The 15,945-nt window shown below is 39.1% G+C and overlaps 1 protein-coding gene across 1 annotated transcript in view; it reads left to right on the plus strand.

Moving 5' to 3' along the window:
- The first annotated feature begins 297 nt into the window (after positions 1–297).
- The window catches only part of Top2b (DNA topoisomerase II beta), a 62,417-nt gene continuing 46,769 nt past the window's right edge, over positions 298–15,945 (plus strand). The window contains exon 1 of the mRNA XM_050140561.1: positions 298–434. Coding sequence (XP_049996518.1) covers positions 387–434 — 48 coding nt within the window. The 5' untranslated portion in view covers positions 298–386. The remainder of the gene's footprint in view (positions 435–15,945) is intronic.

Below are 15,945 nucleotides of genomic sequence, written 5' to 3' on the forward strand. Positions count from 1 at the left end.
AGGACTCCGCGGCCTCGGTTGGCGTGAGGAGAAGCTGCGCCTCCGTCGCGTCCGGGGGCTCCTCGGGCTCGCGCCTCCCGGGCGGCCCGCGCCGGCCGCTGCAGACCCTCGTCGCCTCCTCCTCGGTCGCCATCCCCTCCGCCTGGACCCCAGGAGGCCGCGCCGCCCCGCCAGCCCCTTCTCGCCCTCGGTCGGCTGCGCTCTAGGCCCGGGCGCCGCGCTCGAGTTTGAGGGCGGCGGACGGCGCGGCCTCTTCAGCGGCTCCGGCCCGCCATGGGGCGCGGCTAGGAGCGCGGAGCGCGGCGCGCAGCGGTCGGTGCGAGCGGCGGGCCCGGGCGGCCCCGGAGCGCGAGCAGCAGCCCCTGGCCGGCGCGGGAGGTGCTGCCATGGCCAAGACCAGCCTCGCGGGTGCTGATGGGGCGCTGACCTGGGTGGTGAGTGCAGCGGGCGCGGGCGGGCGCATTGTTCGTGGGCCGCGGGAGCTGCGGGGCGGGGGTTGAGAGCGCGGCGGGCGCCCTGGCCTTTTTCTCTCTGCTTCTGGTCTCCACCGGGGGCCCCAGGCTGCTGGGGAAGGCTCGCCTGAAACTTCAGGGTGCACACCGAGACGTGGGGGATCCCCCGATCTCGCGGGCCCCCATAAGCACAGCGCCAGAAAATAGTGCAGAACCTGGGCCCTGTGCGAGTGCCAAATGCTACCGCTTCCGGAGGCCTGTCCCGGAGGGACGTGAACTTGAATGGTCACCGCGGCGCGCGCCTCCCCGAGGGCAGCCTCATTCCACAGCCGAGAGGGTATTTGGGATGACTTTGACAGCAGGTTAGAGACCGCAGCTGGTCCATCTGCCGGTGGGGATTACTAAAAGAAGAGCTTTACTTACGTCAGCTTTGCGAGTACAACGTGTGGGGGCCGAGGGATGTCCCCAAGAGGCGAAGGGGTGCTGGAGCCTGAACTTGGAGGATTGCGGGAGGAGCTCGGTTCCCGGTGGGAAGGGGGAGCCGCAAGTGCAGCAGGAACAGTTAGAGCAGGGTTCCCACGACAGATCGATAACTCCAGCCTTTCACTTACTCAGCACTGAGTTCAGACTAGGGTCATGTCCCAAACAAGACGCCGCGCTTAGCCCAATTGGGGGGGGGGGTAGCCGGGACAGAAAATTGACAGATTTTAGAGACTTTAACACACTCCTTCCCGAAGATCCCAGTTGCCCGCCTTTTGAATACACCAAGGAACTTTCGTATTGGTTGGCATTTTTGTTCCTTGTTTTCTTTGTTTGGTTGAGGTTTAGATGAGCCTTGAGTAGCCGTCTTGCCTGCTGATGAGTATTGCTTGTAAAAAGGGTGTTCTAATGGGCAGCAGGACCACTTAACCATTTGCATTACTGTGGCCAAGGTTTTTTGCAGATTAATTTATCTGCAAATCTCTGGAAATATGTGCATTACTACTAGATAAGGAGGCATGAGAGTGTAACTGGAGAAGTCAAGTTAATAACTTAGTGGGTATGTGTTCATAGGAAGAAAGATTGAAGTGACACCCCCTTGCCTCTGTTACTAAAACCAAACACGTGAACACGAAGCGTGATCATGTGCTAATGTCCCCCGTAATTGTGGAAGCACTGAGATCTGAGTGGGCTTGTCTGTGATTTGGTTCCACGGTGACAAGTGTTTTTACTTTATTATTTTGTGTGTATGGGTGTTTTGCCTGCTTGTATGTCTGTGCACCACTTGCATGCCTGGTGCTTAGAGAGGCCAGAAGAGGGCATCAATATTCAGGGGCTGCATTTACAGATGGTTGTAAGCCACCCTGGACCTCTGGAACCCAGGTCCTCTGGAAGAGCAGCCAATGTTAAATTCTGTCACTATGGCAAACATTTTGTGCCACAGTTAGATTGTTTGTTTTTATTGCTTATGGTAGCAATATTTTAATTTGGCTACTATTAGCTTTATAATAATGGTACACTTTTTCCTTAATGCTCAATGGAAAAACTTTAATTTTCATAAGAATTAGAACAAACCTTGTGTAGTTTCATTCAAAATTAGAAAAATTTATTTGAAATTAAAATAGACTTATTGGTTAAATTTACTATAAAATAGATTATGGGATTGCAGTAAAATAGAAATTTGGTCTTATAAAGTATATTTTTGTTGGATTAGTTGAAAAGGCAATCACATTAGAAGTCCTCTTTCAGGTTTGGTGCTTGCTTTATGTTTGTAATGTGAGCATCTTTATGTCTGTAATAAACTTTGTAGGCTGCTTTAATTTCTTGTGTGTGTATAAGAGAGAGGAGAGTACATATTCCCATCCACCTACCTAGAAGGGCTTTGAACTTGTGATCCTCTTTCCTGAGCTCCCTGCCTGCTGAAATCACACATGTCAGTGTCCCTCGGGGCCTGGCTGGTTTTCTTCACTGGGGGAGGATGCAGTGAATTGATAAGGGCTTTGATAGAGGTTCAGAGCCTGTCTGCTATACATATTGTAGGTGAGACTTTCAGGGAACTTAATCTTTCTATCTCCATTTCCTTAAGCAGTGCATTGGGAATTCACAGTGATGAATTAATGTTTGTTACTGGCACAGTTTAAGAAAGTCACACTCAGGAATAATAGTTTACTGTTGACTTTACATGAGATATTTTAGCTAGGTGAAAAACTAAATTTCCATTATAGGAGTTTGGAGGCTTATTGCAGTGGCATGTGCTCACCTTAGTGAAGCTAGTCTTATATTGCCACCTGTTTGTGGATAATACAAAAATGGAGTTAATCCACTATATTCTGCTGAGCAAGGAGTTGCTGTGTAGCCTTAGGACAATGTGTCTTGATGTGAACTGTCTTGTGATGAAAGATTGCCTTTCAGAGTCAGAAACAACACAACAGAGTGGCTTTTCACACTCATTAATTTCTACTTATAATAGTTCATTTGATTTGATTTTGGTTTACAGTTAGCTGAAATTTTAATAATTTAAAAAATGTTATAACTATTTGAAGTTAAAATTGACAGATCGTGAGTTTTTTTAATTTTATTTTTTAATCTAAAGCAATCAGTCAAGTTTCTTGAACTTTTAGCTGCAAAACTTGATTAATAGAGCATGCTAGTCTTTCATTCTGATAATCTTTATATCAGGTTATAGCAAATGCTTGTGAAAATACCAGAATATAAATTTATGACTACTATACCTTTTCAATGAATATTCTAGCTTGATAGATTAAATAATATAATGAGGGAACATAGAAGGGCTTGGGGGGGAGAAAAAGGAAAGAATGTAATTTTATTTTAATTAAAAATAAAATAAAAATGTTATAATAGATAAAGTGACAAAATATATAAAATGTGGTAAGCAGAATAGTATAATATTCTGTATATAATAGTATACTATGCATGTATCATCAGGCTTCAGTAAAATTCAACTCAGAGTCACCCACCTTTCTCCTCATTACTTTGAAATAACAAATCCTAGAATTATAATAATTTATCTATAAACTATGTTTATCTGTGAAAGTTGTTTGTTTTTTTTTAAAACATAGCTACAACATAGTTTCTTTAAAATATATAAAATATATCTGTTTGATTGGAACCTCCAGCTCTCCCTTGCATGATCAAAAAACCCCATTCTTATAAGACATTTTATTATAATGCCTTTGTTAATATATGATTTTGATAAATAGGTAAATAAGAAATTAAAACTTAGGACCACCGCTAAACACCAGAGACCGAGGTATTCCTATCTTATGATGCAGTAAAAGATGATGACATATATCACATACATTTTTACTGTAGCTATTTTTAAAAATACACTTTTTAAGATTATAATTACATCATTTCTTTTTTTCCTTTCCTCCTGCCAAGCTTTTACATGTACCTCCCCTTGCTCGATTTCAAATTCCTAGCCTTTTTTTCTTTAATTGTTACGTATATATGTGTGTATGTATGGATATGTGTATATTCCTGAATATATAAATACAGTCTGCTCAATCCATATAATGTTTCTTGTATGTATGTTTTCAGGTCTGTTTGGTGTTGGATAACCAGCTAGTTGATGTATTCTTCTTTTGGGAAGGTTGTTTCTACCATCTCAGCATACTTTCATTGTCTGTAGTTTTTTTGTCGGGGGTTGAGGCCTCCAGAGTTTATCCCCTTTCATGTTAGTTAACATGCCTGTACATGTCAGCTTTGTTCTGGTCATGTTTAGGCAGCCTTGTTGGTGAGACTTCACTGAGATAGCTTTTGAGAGTCCCAGGAGACATGATATCACAGCAAGCTTCCTGTTTCTCTGGCTCTTAACAATCTTTCTGCTGTCTGTCCTTCAGTATCCCTGAGCCTTAGATGCAGGAGTTGTGTTGCAGATGAATCAGTTGGGATTGAGCTCCACAACTCTGCATTTTGATCAGTTGTGGTTTTCTGTCTGTGGCTATTTCTTTAAAAAATTATATTTATCAATTGATTGTGTATACATGTGCATGGGTACACATACCACAGCGCCTGTGTGGAAGTCAGAGGACAGCCTTTGGGAGTTGGTTTTTTTCCTTCTACCATGTGAATCCTGGGATCAAACTTTTTAACCACTGCCTATCTTGCTGGTCCATATTATGGATTGCTAATTAAAGAAACATCACTAGATTTAAACAGTTTAAAATTTTGCTTTAAGAACTTTATTGGGGGGGGGGGGGCTGGAGAGATGGCTCAGCGGTTAAGAGCATTGTCTGCTCTTCCAGAGGTCCTGAGTTCAATTCCCAGCAACCACATGGTGGCTCACAACCATCTGTAATGAGGTCTGGTGCCCTCTTCTGGCCTGCAGGCATACACACAGACAGAACATTGTATACATAATAAATAAATAAATATTTAAAAAAAAAAGAACTTTACTGGGTCATTAATGCAAGTCTGTGTTCATATTCTGTGTGTCCTATCCATTGAGGTTAGTTTTCTACCGTTCCCATATGCAGATGATCTCTTACTGTTTCCTTTACACATTGACGTTTCATCTCGTCGGGAATGCCTGTTTTCCTTTTCACTAGCAGTCTCAATTTTTTACTTTTTATTTTATTTTATTTTTTCAAGATTGGGTTGCTTTGGTAGCCTTGGCTGTCTTAGAACTAGCTCTATAGATCTGACTGGCCTCGAACTCACAGAGATCCGCTTGCCTCTGCTTCTAGTGCTGGGATGAAAGGTGTGCTCCACTGCCATCCTCTGGCTGGCAGTCTAAATCTTAATTGCTCTTTAAGGCTAGTTTAGAGTCTCATCAAACTTATTTTTCAGTTCATGCTTTTTAAAATAGTTTTAATTTATACTTAAAAAAATTGAACTTTTGTTACTTTATCATAAAACATAAGTTTTTAGGGGATGTTCATGTATGATAATTTTATCTTAACAATAACATATACTTATAAATTCAGAGACCTTGTTTATATCCTTTGTCATGTGTAGCAAAGGTCTGCATACATATCTACCCTCAGTTATTGTTGATGAAATGGCTATTCATAGGATACCTTCCTGAATCTATCATTCATACATCACTTGTAGATAGCAATGTTTCTCATCCAATTCCCGAGTAGTGGTAACTTCACAGTATTTAGAAGTCCTTCTTGTAATGTGAGGAGAAGTAAGATTGGTCTCCTGTAGTTTCAGGTCTGTTAAATTTTGATGCTGAGAGTTATATTCTACTAAGTGTAATTTTTAAAAGCAAGCCTTTTGTGTATCTTTTTAAAACCTGACTACAAACTGGACCCCCATTTTAAAGAAAAGCTGTTATTCTTGTTTGTCAAGAAGGAAACAAGAATAGAGAATGGGTCAGAAGCTGATAGGCACGTGACAGAGGCAGTTGTGAGCTGGGAACCATAATGGCAGCATCTATTTGGTGGAGCTTTTATGTGAGTATTGGAATGTCCCAGATACCTCCCATCATGCTGGCACACAACAGATGAGTGAACATACATCTCTAACCCTGTGATAAGTGTCTTCCTGCCTTTTATCATGGTGAAAGCTTGGTTTGCCCTTTGGTTTGGGAGGGTGTTTCTGAAGGAAATGTGTAGATAGGAGTTTGCAAATGTGTGTTTGTTGAAGCTAATTTCTTATTCTTCATGTCTTCAGCAACATTGTTAAAACTGGTTAAGCTGCTGGGCACATCTTCTAGAGATAGAGGTGGTGTACCAGAGGAGAAAGCCTTATCTCTCCTGTAGCTACTCTCTGCTCAGCCAAGGGGATTTGTACTTACATCTTCTTGTGGGCATAGGATCATCCCATTAATTAACTGAGGGGCTATTTCTTTCTCCAAGCCTCTAGATTTTGATTTTTAGTGGCCTGACCAGTAATCTCAAGAGTTAAGTTTCTGCTAGTCTCCAGGACTAAATGAGGCTTTTCTTGGAAATTCCTATTAGAAAAGCTTGTAGATGTTTTGTGGGAGCCTCAAGTGTTGAGACTTGTGAACCAATGGGTACTGCTCATACATTGCTGAAAACGGGAACATAAAAGGCAAGTTGACTGAAATGTTACTTTCTGCTTTCTCCTTTGCCAAGACTTCCAGTGTTATTTGTATTTTTATTTTTACTTACTTTTATCCAGATCATAATGAGAAAGTTTGGGTTGGTTTAATTTTATTTTCACATGCATGAATTAATAAGCTTTTAACACTTCTGAATTAATTGGAGAGAATTAGAAAATATATCAAAAGTAAAAATAAAATGACCCACATTTGTACTTTCTATAGATAAATTTTCTTGGCATTCTGTTGGGTATATATATGTCCATATTCTCTGTTATGCATGTATGTATTTGTATAATTTTTCTGACAAAATAGACTCTTATTCTTTTGTAACTTTGCTCAACAAACATTATAGTTGTTTTTATGTGAATGTGTGTGTGCCTTTATGCATACGTGTGGTTGCAGTGCCTAGAGACTAACTGAGGTTCTCAGACCCCTGGCCCTAGAGTTACAGATGGTTATGATATGGGTGCTGAGAGCTGGATAGGTCCTTTGTAAGAACAGTAATTCTTCTTAACCAGTTCTGCCATCTAACCCTGGAACCTGCTTTGTATCCCAGGCTGGCCTTAAATTTGTGGCAATCCTCCTGCTTCTGGCTCCTAAGTGCTATGAATTCAGGTATATATCATCGTGCTCAACTTAATAGTGTAGTTAGATAATTCATTAAACAACTTAAAAATGCTCGGTTATCTTAAATTTATGTGATGTCCATAGTGATAGAAGTTTTATTTTAAGATTTTGTTTTATTTACATGTATATGACTGTGCTGAGTAACACAGTATACGGCTATCTGTAGCGCAGTAAGTGGTTCTTAATCTTCCTAACATCATGACCCTGTAATACGCTTCCTCACTTTGTGGAACCCCCAACCATAAAATCATTTTCATTGTTACTTCATAACTTTAATTTTCCTACTGTTATGAATTGTAAATATTTGATATGCAATACCATTGAAAGGGTTGCTCTATCCCCAAGGGGGTCACGACCCATAGGTTGAGAACTGCTGCTGTAGAGGCTAGGCAATGATGTCAGATCCCTTGAAGCTGGAGTTTCAGGTGGTTATGACGCACCTGATATGGAAGCTCAACTTGGGTCCCTTTAAAGAGTAGCACATATTCTTTTTGTTTCTTTCTCATATTTATTTATTCATTTAAAATAGATTCTTCTCTCATACAATACATCTTGACCACAGTTTTTCCTCCCTCTACTCCTCCCAGTTCTCTCCCACCTCTCTTCTTCACCCCCCCCCTTCCGTTTCCTCTCCAGAAAAGAGCAGGCCTCCAAGAAATGGCAACCAAGCAGGACAAAACGTGATACAATAAGATAAGGCAAAAATCCTCATATCGAGGTTGGACAAGGCAACCCAATAGGAAAAAGTCTCAAAGTAAGCAAAAGAGTGAAAGATACACCCACTCCCACTGTTAGGAGTCTCACAAAAATATCAATCTAACAGCTCTAACATATGCAGAGGGTTCTGGTGCGGACCGATGCAGGCCCTGTGCTTTCTGCTTCAGTCTCTGAGCCTGTGTGAGCTCTGCTTAGTTGATTTGGTAGACCATGTTCTCTGTAGCACATTTTCTTAACTGCTTAGTTATCTCTCCCCCTTGTTAGATTCTTTTTTTTTCTTTATGATCAAGCATGACTTAAGTTTTCCCCCCAAATTCAGTAGTTGATTCTAGGTTATCTAATGGTTGGCATATAATTTTAGCTGTCCCTTAGAAAACCTTCCTGTGGCATAAATTGTGATGTTCCTTGTTTTAGTTTTAGTCACATCCTTTTTGAAACAACTCAGTTTAGCTAAAGTATTTTTGTTCCTTTGTGCTGCTGTGTTGGGATGCCTGATGAAAATCGAGAGGACAGATTTACTAGCTCATAGTTCCAGAATTTCAGTGTTACGGTGGAGAAGGTGCAGTGACAGAGCTTGTAGTGGTGACTGCTCACATGGTGGTGGTAGCGCAGGAAGCAGAGTGAGGTAGGAACTGGGCCCAGGGATCTTTCAAAGACACAACCTTAGTGACAGGATTTCTCTAGCTAGACTTCATCACATAAAGGCCCCATTGCTTTCCAAACTAATACTACCAAGCATTCAAACTTGAGCCTGTGGGGGGCATTTCACATTCAAACCATGGCAAAACCCCTGGTTTTCTTAGATTCATGGCCATCTTACAAAGCAAAGTGTACTCAATCCATCTTCTAACATTTATCAAAAGCCTAGTTGAGTCTCTACTTAGACACAAGTCAATCTTTTTGACCCCTTATAAGACAAAAATATTACCAACATCAATATACGTTAGCACACAGTTGATATTACTGTTCCAAAAATGAAGAACAAAAGAATACTAAGAAAAGGCCAAACCTATCAGCACAGGTCCACAGGACGAACACTGAGTCTTGGAGTCCCACATACAGCAGCACAGGCCCGTAGTTGCGTGATGTAAGCTCCGTGGACTTGAGTGGACCCACCCTTATGTCCTAGCCATTTGAAGCCCACATGGGTTACTTAGTACCTGTAGTTTTTCTTGGGGTCTCTATTTCAAGTGAAGCAATATTGTCACAGTTTTGATAGTCCTCTATGGGTTATCTCCTGCAGAGAATCCAACCCTGTCAGATACTGCCTGGTCCCATAGGCTTTTCTCAAATTCTTTGTGGAATATTTTGTGATTTTTGTAATTCCTGAGTTCTGAATATCTGCAAAACCAGAATCATTCTGATAATGCTAAGCTCTTGTGATAATTTTAGACATAAACGGTGCCTTTTGGACCATAACTTCAGTGGCCTTTGAGTCCCTGGACAGCTGTACCTGAGAAACAATTCCTAGATGGCCCGAGTGGCCAGAGCACCTTTTATTTTATTTTATTTTATTTTATTTTATTTTATTTTATTTTATGGGAAGTCTTTTAAATGACTTTGTAGTTTTATATTCTGGAGTCTATGGTGGGTGAAGTTTTGCCAACAATTCTTTTTTTTTTTTTAAAGATTTATTTATTGTGTATACAACGTTCAGCCTCCATGTATGCCACCAGATCTCATTACAGATGGTTGTGAGTCACAATGTGGTTGCTGGGAATTGAACTCAGGACCCTTGGAAGAGCAGTCAGTGATCTTAACCTCTGAGCCACCTCTCCAAGACCCTTGCCAACAATTCTTAAATGCTTTAAAGTCCTTTTATTGTTGTTCTAGTGTGTAAATTGTTTAGCTTCATTGGAACAGTTCTGATCTCTTTTTGACTGTCGTGGCCTCTTGCTCCGCTAATGCTCTTTTTCTGGCCCAAACAACTCCCACCCCCATGCTCTGCTAGCCTGGCCAATAACTATGCCACATCCCAAGTTTTTCTGCTTTCTTTAAATTTCCTCTGCTAAATTATTAGTATATTAAATTCATCCTCATTCAGATTTCCAGGGTACAGCAAAATATGCAGAGATTCATTGCCAAATGTACAGAAATGGTTTCTAGCCGATTCCCAGTAGAGTCCTTGTTGGCACTTGAAACCTTGGTTTCAGGCTTCACTGTCTGTTGTTATTCTGATCTTTTCCAACTCCTACTGGAAGTGCCCATTGACTCTGCTTAGAGCATTTTGGGATTTTTCTGTTCACATATCAAGCCTCTTGCAATTTGCTCCCATAAACTAGTTCCAAAGAACTAAACCAACTTCAGATTTAGGCACAGCAATAACTGCTTCTTTGTTACCAGTTTTTTAAATTAGTTACTTTTACATTGCTATGACCTAAATACCTGGCAAATAACTTCAACTAGGAGACTTATTTTGGTTCATGGTTTCAAGGAATTTCAGTCTCCTGTAGCAGGGAAGATTACAGAGTGTGTGGCAGAGTCATTCACATAAGGGCTGAGGCTAGTACCAACAGTAAGTGTAACCTTCAATGGCCTACTTTACTGACCTGTTTATGCAGGCTAGCACCTACCTCCTCGAGGTTCTGACCCTCCCAAAATAATACTACTAGCTTAGGAACAGTCATTGAAACATGAACCTGTGCAGGACATTGCACATTTAAATCATAAAAAGCATTTGTTAATTTTGTTGCTCTTAAAAAGCAAAACAACAAAACTCTTGCTTTCATTGACTTTAAGAACTTAAAAAAAACTTTCCTCTGAGAGAGCAAATGACATGGTTTCTTGTACATATGTTACACTTGGCGACAACTGAGAACAGAGCTAGTCTAGACTGTCCCAGGTTCAGGGCAGAGAACCAACAGTGGGACTGTTTTAGCTGTAAACAAGGCAGGTCTCTCAGAAGTGGTCTTGGTGACCAGATGGCAGTGAAGCCCCAGATACAGTGAGACACATTATCATTAACAGCTGCCTATGCCAGCACCTCTGCTGCTGGCATTCTTTATTTCTTCTCCTGTAGCCAGCGCGCTACACAGCTAGATTACCTGGGCCTTTCGCTGATCTTTCTTCTCTGGAGCTTTAGGCGGTGTGTTCACTGTATGTGTATATATATATATATATATATATATATATATATATATATATATAGCAAGCATTCAGTTTTTCCACTTTAGATGACATAAGGCAGAGGGACTCAAGTCTTATTATTTTCTCTCGAGTTTAGATTTAGTTCATTGCATAGTTTCTTAATGTACACTATTGATTTAACATCTTCATTTTTAAAAATTTTAATGTGCTATTATTACTTTATCTTGAGCCTGTAAGTTTTGGTGCTTTTTTTTTTGCTTTTCTTTATTCCCATATATTTTCTAAATTATCTTGTGATTTCTTTTTTGACTTTTTAATAGTTTAATGAGTACATTGTTTAATTTCTACTGTTTGTGAACTTTCTGTTTCCCTTCTATTTATTTCTAGTCTCATTCTATTATAGACAGAGATGATGTACACCTTCAATCTTTTTCAGTTTGTTGAGACTTATTTTATGAGTCAACAACTGGTTTGTGTCAAAGAATGCTTTCTGTGCACTTGAAAAAAAATGTGTCTTCTGTATATGTCTGCTGGGTTTGTCTTGTGCTTCAAGTCCTTTGTTTTCACGTTGATTTTGGTCTGGTTGTCCTATCCATAGTTGAACATGGAGTGGAGGAGTTCCTTATCACGATATTGCTGTCTATCTCTCCCTTTAGCTCTCTTGATGTTTGCTTTATATATTTGTTTACTCCAGTGTTAGGAATATGTCCGTTTACAGCAATGATATCTTCCTGGTGAAGTATCTTTGTCTTTTGTCACGGTTTTGTTCACAGTCTGTTTGGTGTAATGTATCTATGGTACCCTGCTTTATTTGGACATATCCTCACCGTCTCTCCTGGAGCCCATGTGTTCTAAAGTGTGTCTCTGCGGGAACTATGTAGTTGGATTTAAAAAAAACAAATTGGCTAATATATGCTCTAACAGTCATTAAGCTCATTAATACTTAAGGAAGCTATTGATATGAAAGGATTTACTGTTGGAATTTTAATTTTTATTTATATCTTGTAGTTCTTTTGTTTATCTTCTTTTTGTTTCTTCTTTACGGTCATCTCTTGTGGAGTTATGCTTTCTCTTCTCATTTTCTGTTTTCTCAATATTTTCTTTATGGTTATTGCTGTAATTACATAAAATAGTTTAAAGGGATAACATTCCATTTTAAATTGATTTTAGCTTGACAAGTTGCATATAAAAGCTATATACATACTTCTGCTACCCAGTTTACTAAACCACAAGGTTTTATTAGGTTATCAGCAATTAATCAAAAGACATAGACTAGAGCAAAATTGGGATGATAAGTGCTTAGATATAAAACCAGGCAAGAAACTATAGCACAAGTTACGTTTTTAGTGCTGCACACTATTAACATAGATTTACAACTACTTTTATAGTTTCTAAACATTTATACTATATTTTAAGGTAATTATGTTCTTACATTAATGTTGAAAGTTCTATATTTGTCTCTGTATTTGCTGTTATAGGAAGGGTTATATTTTCATATGACCTTTGCTTCAGTTTGATGGGCTTTCATCAATGACTTTGCTCAGCTTTTATTTATTTTCTGCTTTATAACCTAAAGATTAAAAAACGTTATTTTAAAAAATGTCTGTAGGGCAGTTTGCTAGATATTTTGGTTAGGTTTTTATGTCTCAACCTACTTTTTTTGTTCTAGTATGTATCTGTTGATAACCCAATGAAACACTCTAGTATAAGAATAATTTGTTTTCTTGTATTGCTGTCAAGATTATCTCCTTTGTGACTTTTTCTCCTATGATGTTGGGAATTGAACTTATGGCCTCCTGGATGGGCCTGTAGCCCTGTCCATGACTTTGAAAGTTTGGTTATAATCTTCGGAGAGCTTCCTTTAGGCTTGTACTTGCTTGAATTCTGTGAGCTTCCTAATTTTGTCCATTTCCTCTCCTCACGTTTGGAAAGTTCTTCCCGTTTTTAATCTTCTTCTCCCCTTCCTTCTCCTCCCTTCTTCTTTCCCCCCCCTCCTCCTCCTTCTTTCTTCACATCCTCCTCCTTCCTTTTTGAATTTTTTTTTTTTTTAGACCAGGTTCCTCTGTGTAGTTGAGTGTAGTTCCTTGTCTGTTCTGGAATTCTTTCTGTAGACCAAACTGGCCTAGAACTCACAGAGATCCACCTGCCTCTGCTTCCCAACTACCGGGATTAAAGTCATTCACCATCACTGCCTGACTTATTTTTATCTTTTTATTTGAGACGTTTTGTAGTATATATTCTGTTTGATTGATGGTAGCCCACAAGTTTTTTTTTTTAATTCTTTATTTTTTTTTCTTTACTTAGGTTTCTTTGCCTTTGAAATTTCTGTCTTTATATTTTCTATTTTTTCTTGAGGTTGACCAGGTCTGTTGCTGAGTATTTGTGTATTTTTAGCTACTGTATTCTTTAGTTTCAGAAATAATGTTTGAGTCTTTTCATTGACTATCTCATTTTGCTTATCATTTTATTGACTTTTGTTTAGCTGTGCATCTGTACAGGTTCCTTGAGCATTATCTTATTTCCGTTTTTCCCTTTCCTTTATCCTTTCTTTACCATTCTTTTCGCCCCTCCTCCCCTCTCCTCCCTTCTCATCTCCTCTCCTCCCCTCCCCTCTCCTCCCCTCCCCTCTCCTCCCCTCCCTTCCCTTTCCCTTCTGAGACAGGATCTCTAGCCTACTCTGACCTTTATTGTAGCAGTCCTCCTGCCTTAACTTATTAAGTGCTAGGAGTACTGATGGAAGCACCACATTTTTTTTTTTATAAGCACCACATTTTTTAAGGGGCAAGCTGTGGAGATTTAATTTGTCCCTTGAATGTCTTTTCTTTGTCTTTCCTTTTCCCAGGGGCTCTATCATTTCAAAGTTCAGCTTCCTCTTCTTCAGGTTGTATTCTGGGTAGTTTCTCTAGCTAGTTAGTTCATCTAGAGAATCAGGGGACTTTGCAAACCTTTCCCAGGGATATGACCTCTGGGCTTGTTCACTGATGAGGTATGTCTATATCTATATTTAGGGCAGTCTGTGGTTGCCTCCTCTGCCCTCCTGGGTCATCCTGTACACATTGTAGTAGGCTATGGTACTAGAGCTCCACCTAATGTATATTCCTAGAACTACGGACTCTGGGTGCTGGACCAAATTATTTTGATTTCCTTTGTTCTCAGTAGCTCCCGATTTAGCAACTACCACTGCTTGCTTAGTTTCAAGCAAGATAGCAAATGGTCCCTCTGGTAGCACTTATACTTTCCCTTTGGAGGTCCACTTAGGAAAAGAACTTGTATTTCCTCTCTGTTCTGCCTTGCTGAGGAACGGTTGTGGCCTTGGATGAGGTTTTGTGTTCTCCTGAGGGAGTTTCTTAAGCAGTTTCTGGATTTCTTACAAGGATGAATGGTTCATATATTACAGTATAATCTATGTTTCTGTGGGGAAAGGAGGTTTGGAGCTTCCTAATCTTCAGTCTTGTTGACTTTATGCTATGTGTTCTGATTTTCAAAGTGTCGTCTTTGCAAGAATGACAATTCTTTGAACTTGATAGGGCTATGGTAGATTCAGATCACTTCTTTCTCTCTTCTAGCCATTTTGGAGAAATGCCAACCATTTGTTAGAAAGGTGCAGGAATGTTGTTCAGTTGTTGAAAATGGCATAAGGCAGGCCTTTATTCACATCTTCAGATTCAGTTCAGTTCAGTAAAAACTCCTAAGGTGAATTTTGAAATCTAAATTGGTAGACACTAACTTCCGATTGAGTTAATCCTGAAAATATTTTCTTTAGAATGATGTTTGTTTTAGAGAAGTAAACTTGATGGGAAAGATTTGTGTACTTGTTGTAAATCTGTAATCTTTATGTCAATAACCATATACTTTGACTATTCCTTCTAAGTTATTGGTAAAAAAATCACCTTCCTTTCATTGGGTAGGTCTACCATTTTAAAGTACATAGACAAAGGTTTTATTATGATTATTGTTCTAACTACTCCAAGAACCTTTGTCAGTTATTACTTCTCCCATTGCTGTGATAAAATACTTGATAAAGCAGCGTGAAGAAGAAAGGGTATATTTTGGTGTACAGTTGGAGGGTTTAGTTGATTAGACCAATTTGTTTTATGCTGTAAAAAATGAATGAGAATGTTTGCAGGGAGAAGTTAGTTGAAACTAGAACAGAATGGGGTTACTTTGGGCATGAGAGTGGCCCTAACTGTGGTACAAGGAACACAAGGGAGCTGGTCATATTGCGTCTGCATCCGGCAGGCACAGAGATGAGTGCTGGTGTTCTCCTTGCTTCCTCCTTTTATTCTTTGTGTTTTATGCATACTGCTGACTTTCAGGGTAGTCTTTTCCCATCTTTGTTAAACTGTTTTTAAAATAGTTTCATAAATACACCCTCAAGTTTTGTCTTCTAGATTATTCTACATTCTATCAAATTGACAAGATTAACCAACGCAGTTCTCATTTTAAAAATAGGTTACTTCTATAAACATCACAATAGCAGAGAACATTATTACAAAATTAGAAACTGGTATTTTAAAAATATAGTTTATATCTCTGGTCAGCTATTTCATCATAAAACTCTGGACAGAAATAGAATATGAAAAGCATATGGAATAATTACTTTCATTTATACAAAGCTATTTTTAACCGAGCACTATTAATGGATAAACATATAAATGAAAGATAATATGACTATAGTAAAAATCAGTAAAAGTAGTCGTACTTGAAACATTATTAAATGCCTTTAATATTATATAAAATTTAAGGCTTTGAAGTTGCAGTTGATATTTGAATTTCCCTGTTTTTTCTGTTTTATATATATATACAAGTCTTATTTTTGTTTAGGTTACCCAAAAGGCATGGATTTTGATTTTTAAAGATATATGATGTCATTTTAAAGAAGTAATTTCAAACATGGTATTATATTTATGTTAAGAAACTGAAAATAAGCATATTAATACCTTTATTAGTGAGATGCTATATTAGTCAGCGTTATAGAATTTAGAAGGAAATGTTCTGTTACTGTGAGGAAGACAGGGGAGTCTTTCGATGTGGTAGTTTGATTTA

This window comes from Alexandromys fortis, unplaced genomic scaffold (assembly GCF_014885135.2).
Source record: "Alexandromys fortis isolate MF-2015 unplaced genomic scaffold, M_Fortis_MF-2015_v1.1 scaffold_46, whole genome shotgun sequence".
Taxonomy (NCBI): Eukaryota; Metazoa; Chordata; class Mammalia; order Rodentia; family Cricetidae; genus Alexandromys; species Alexandromys fortis.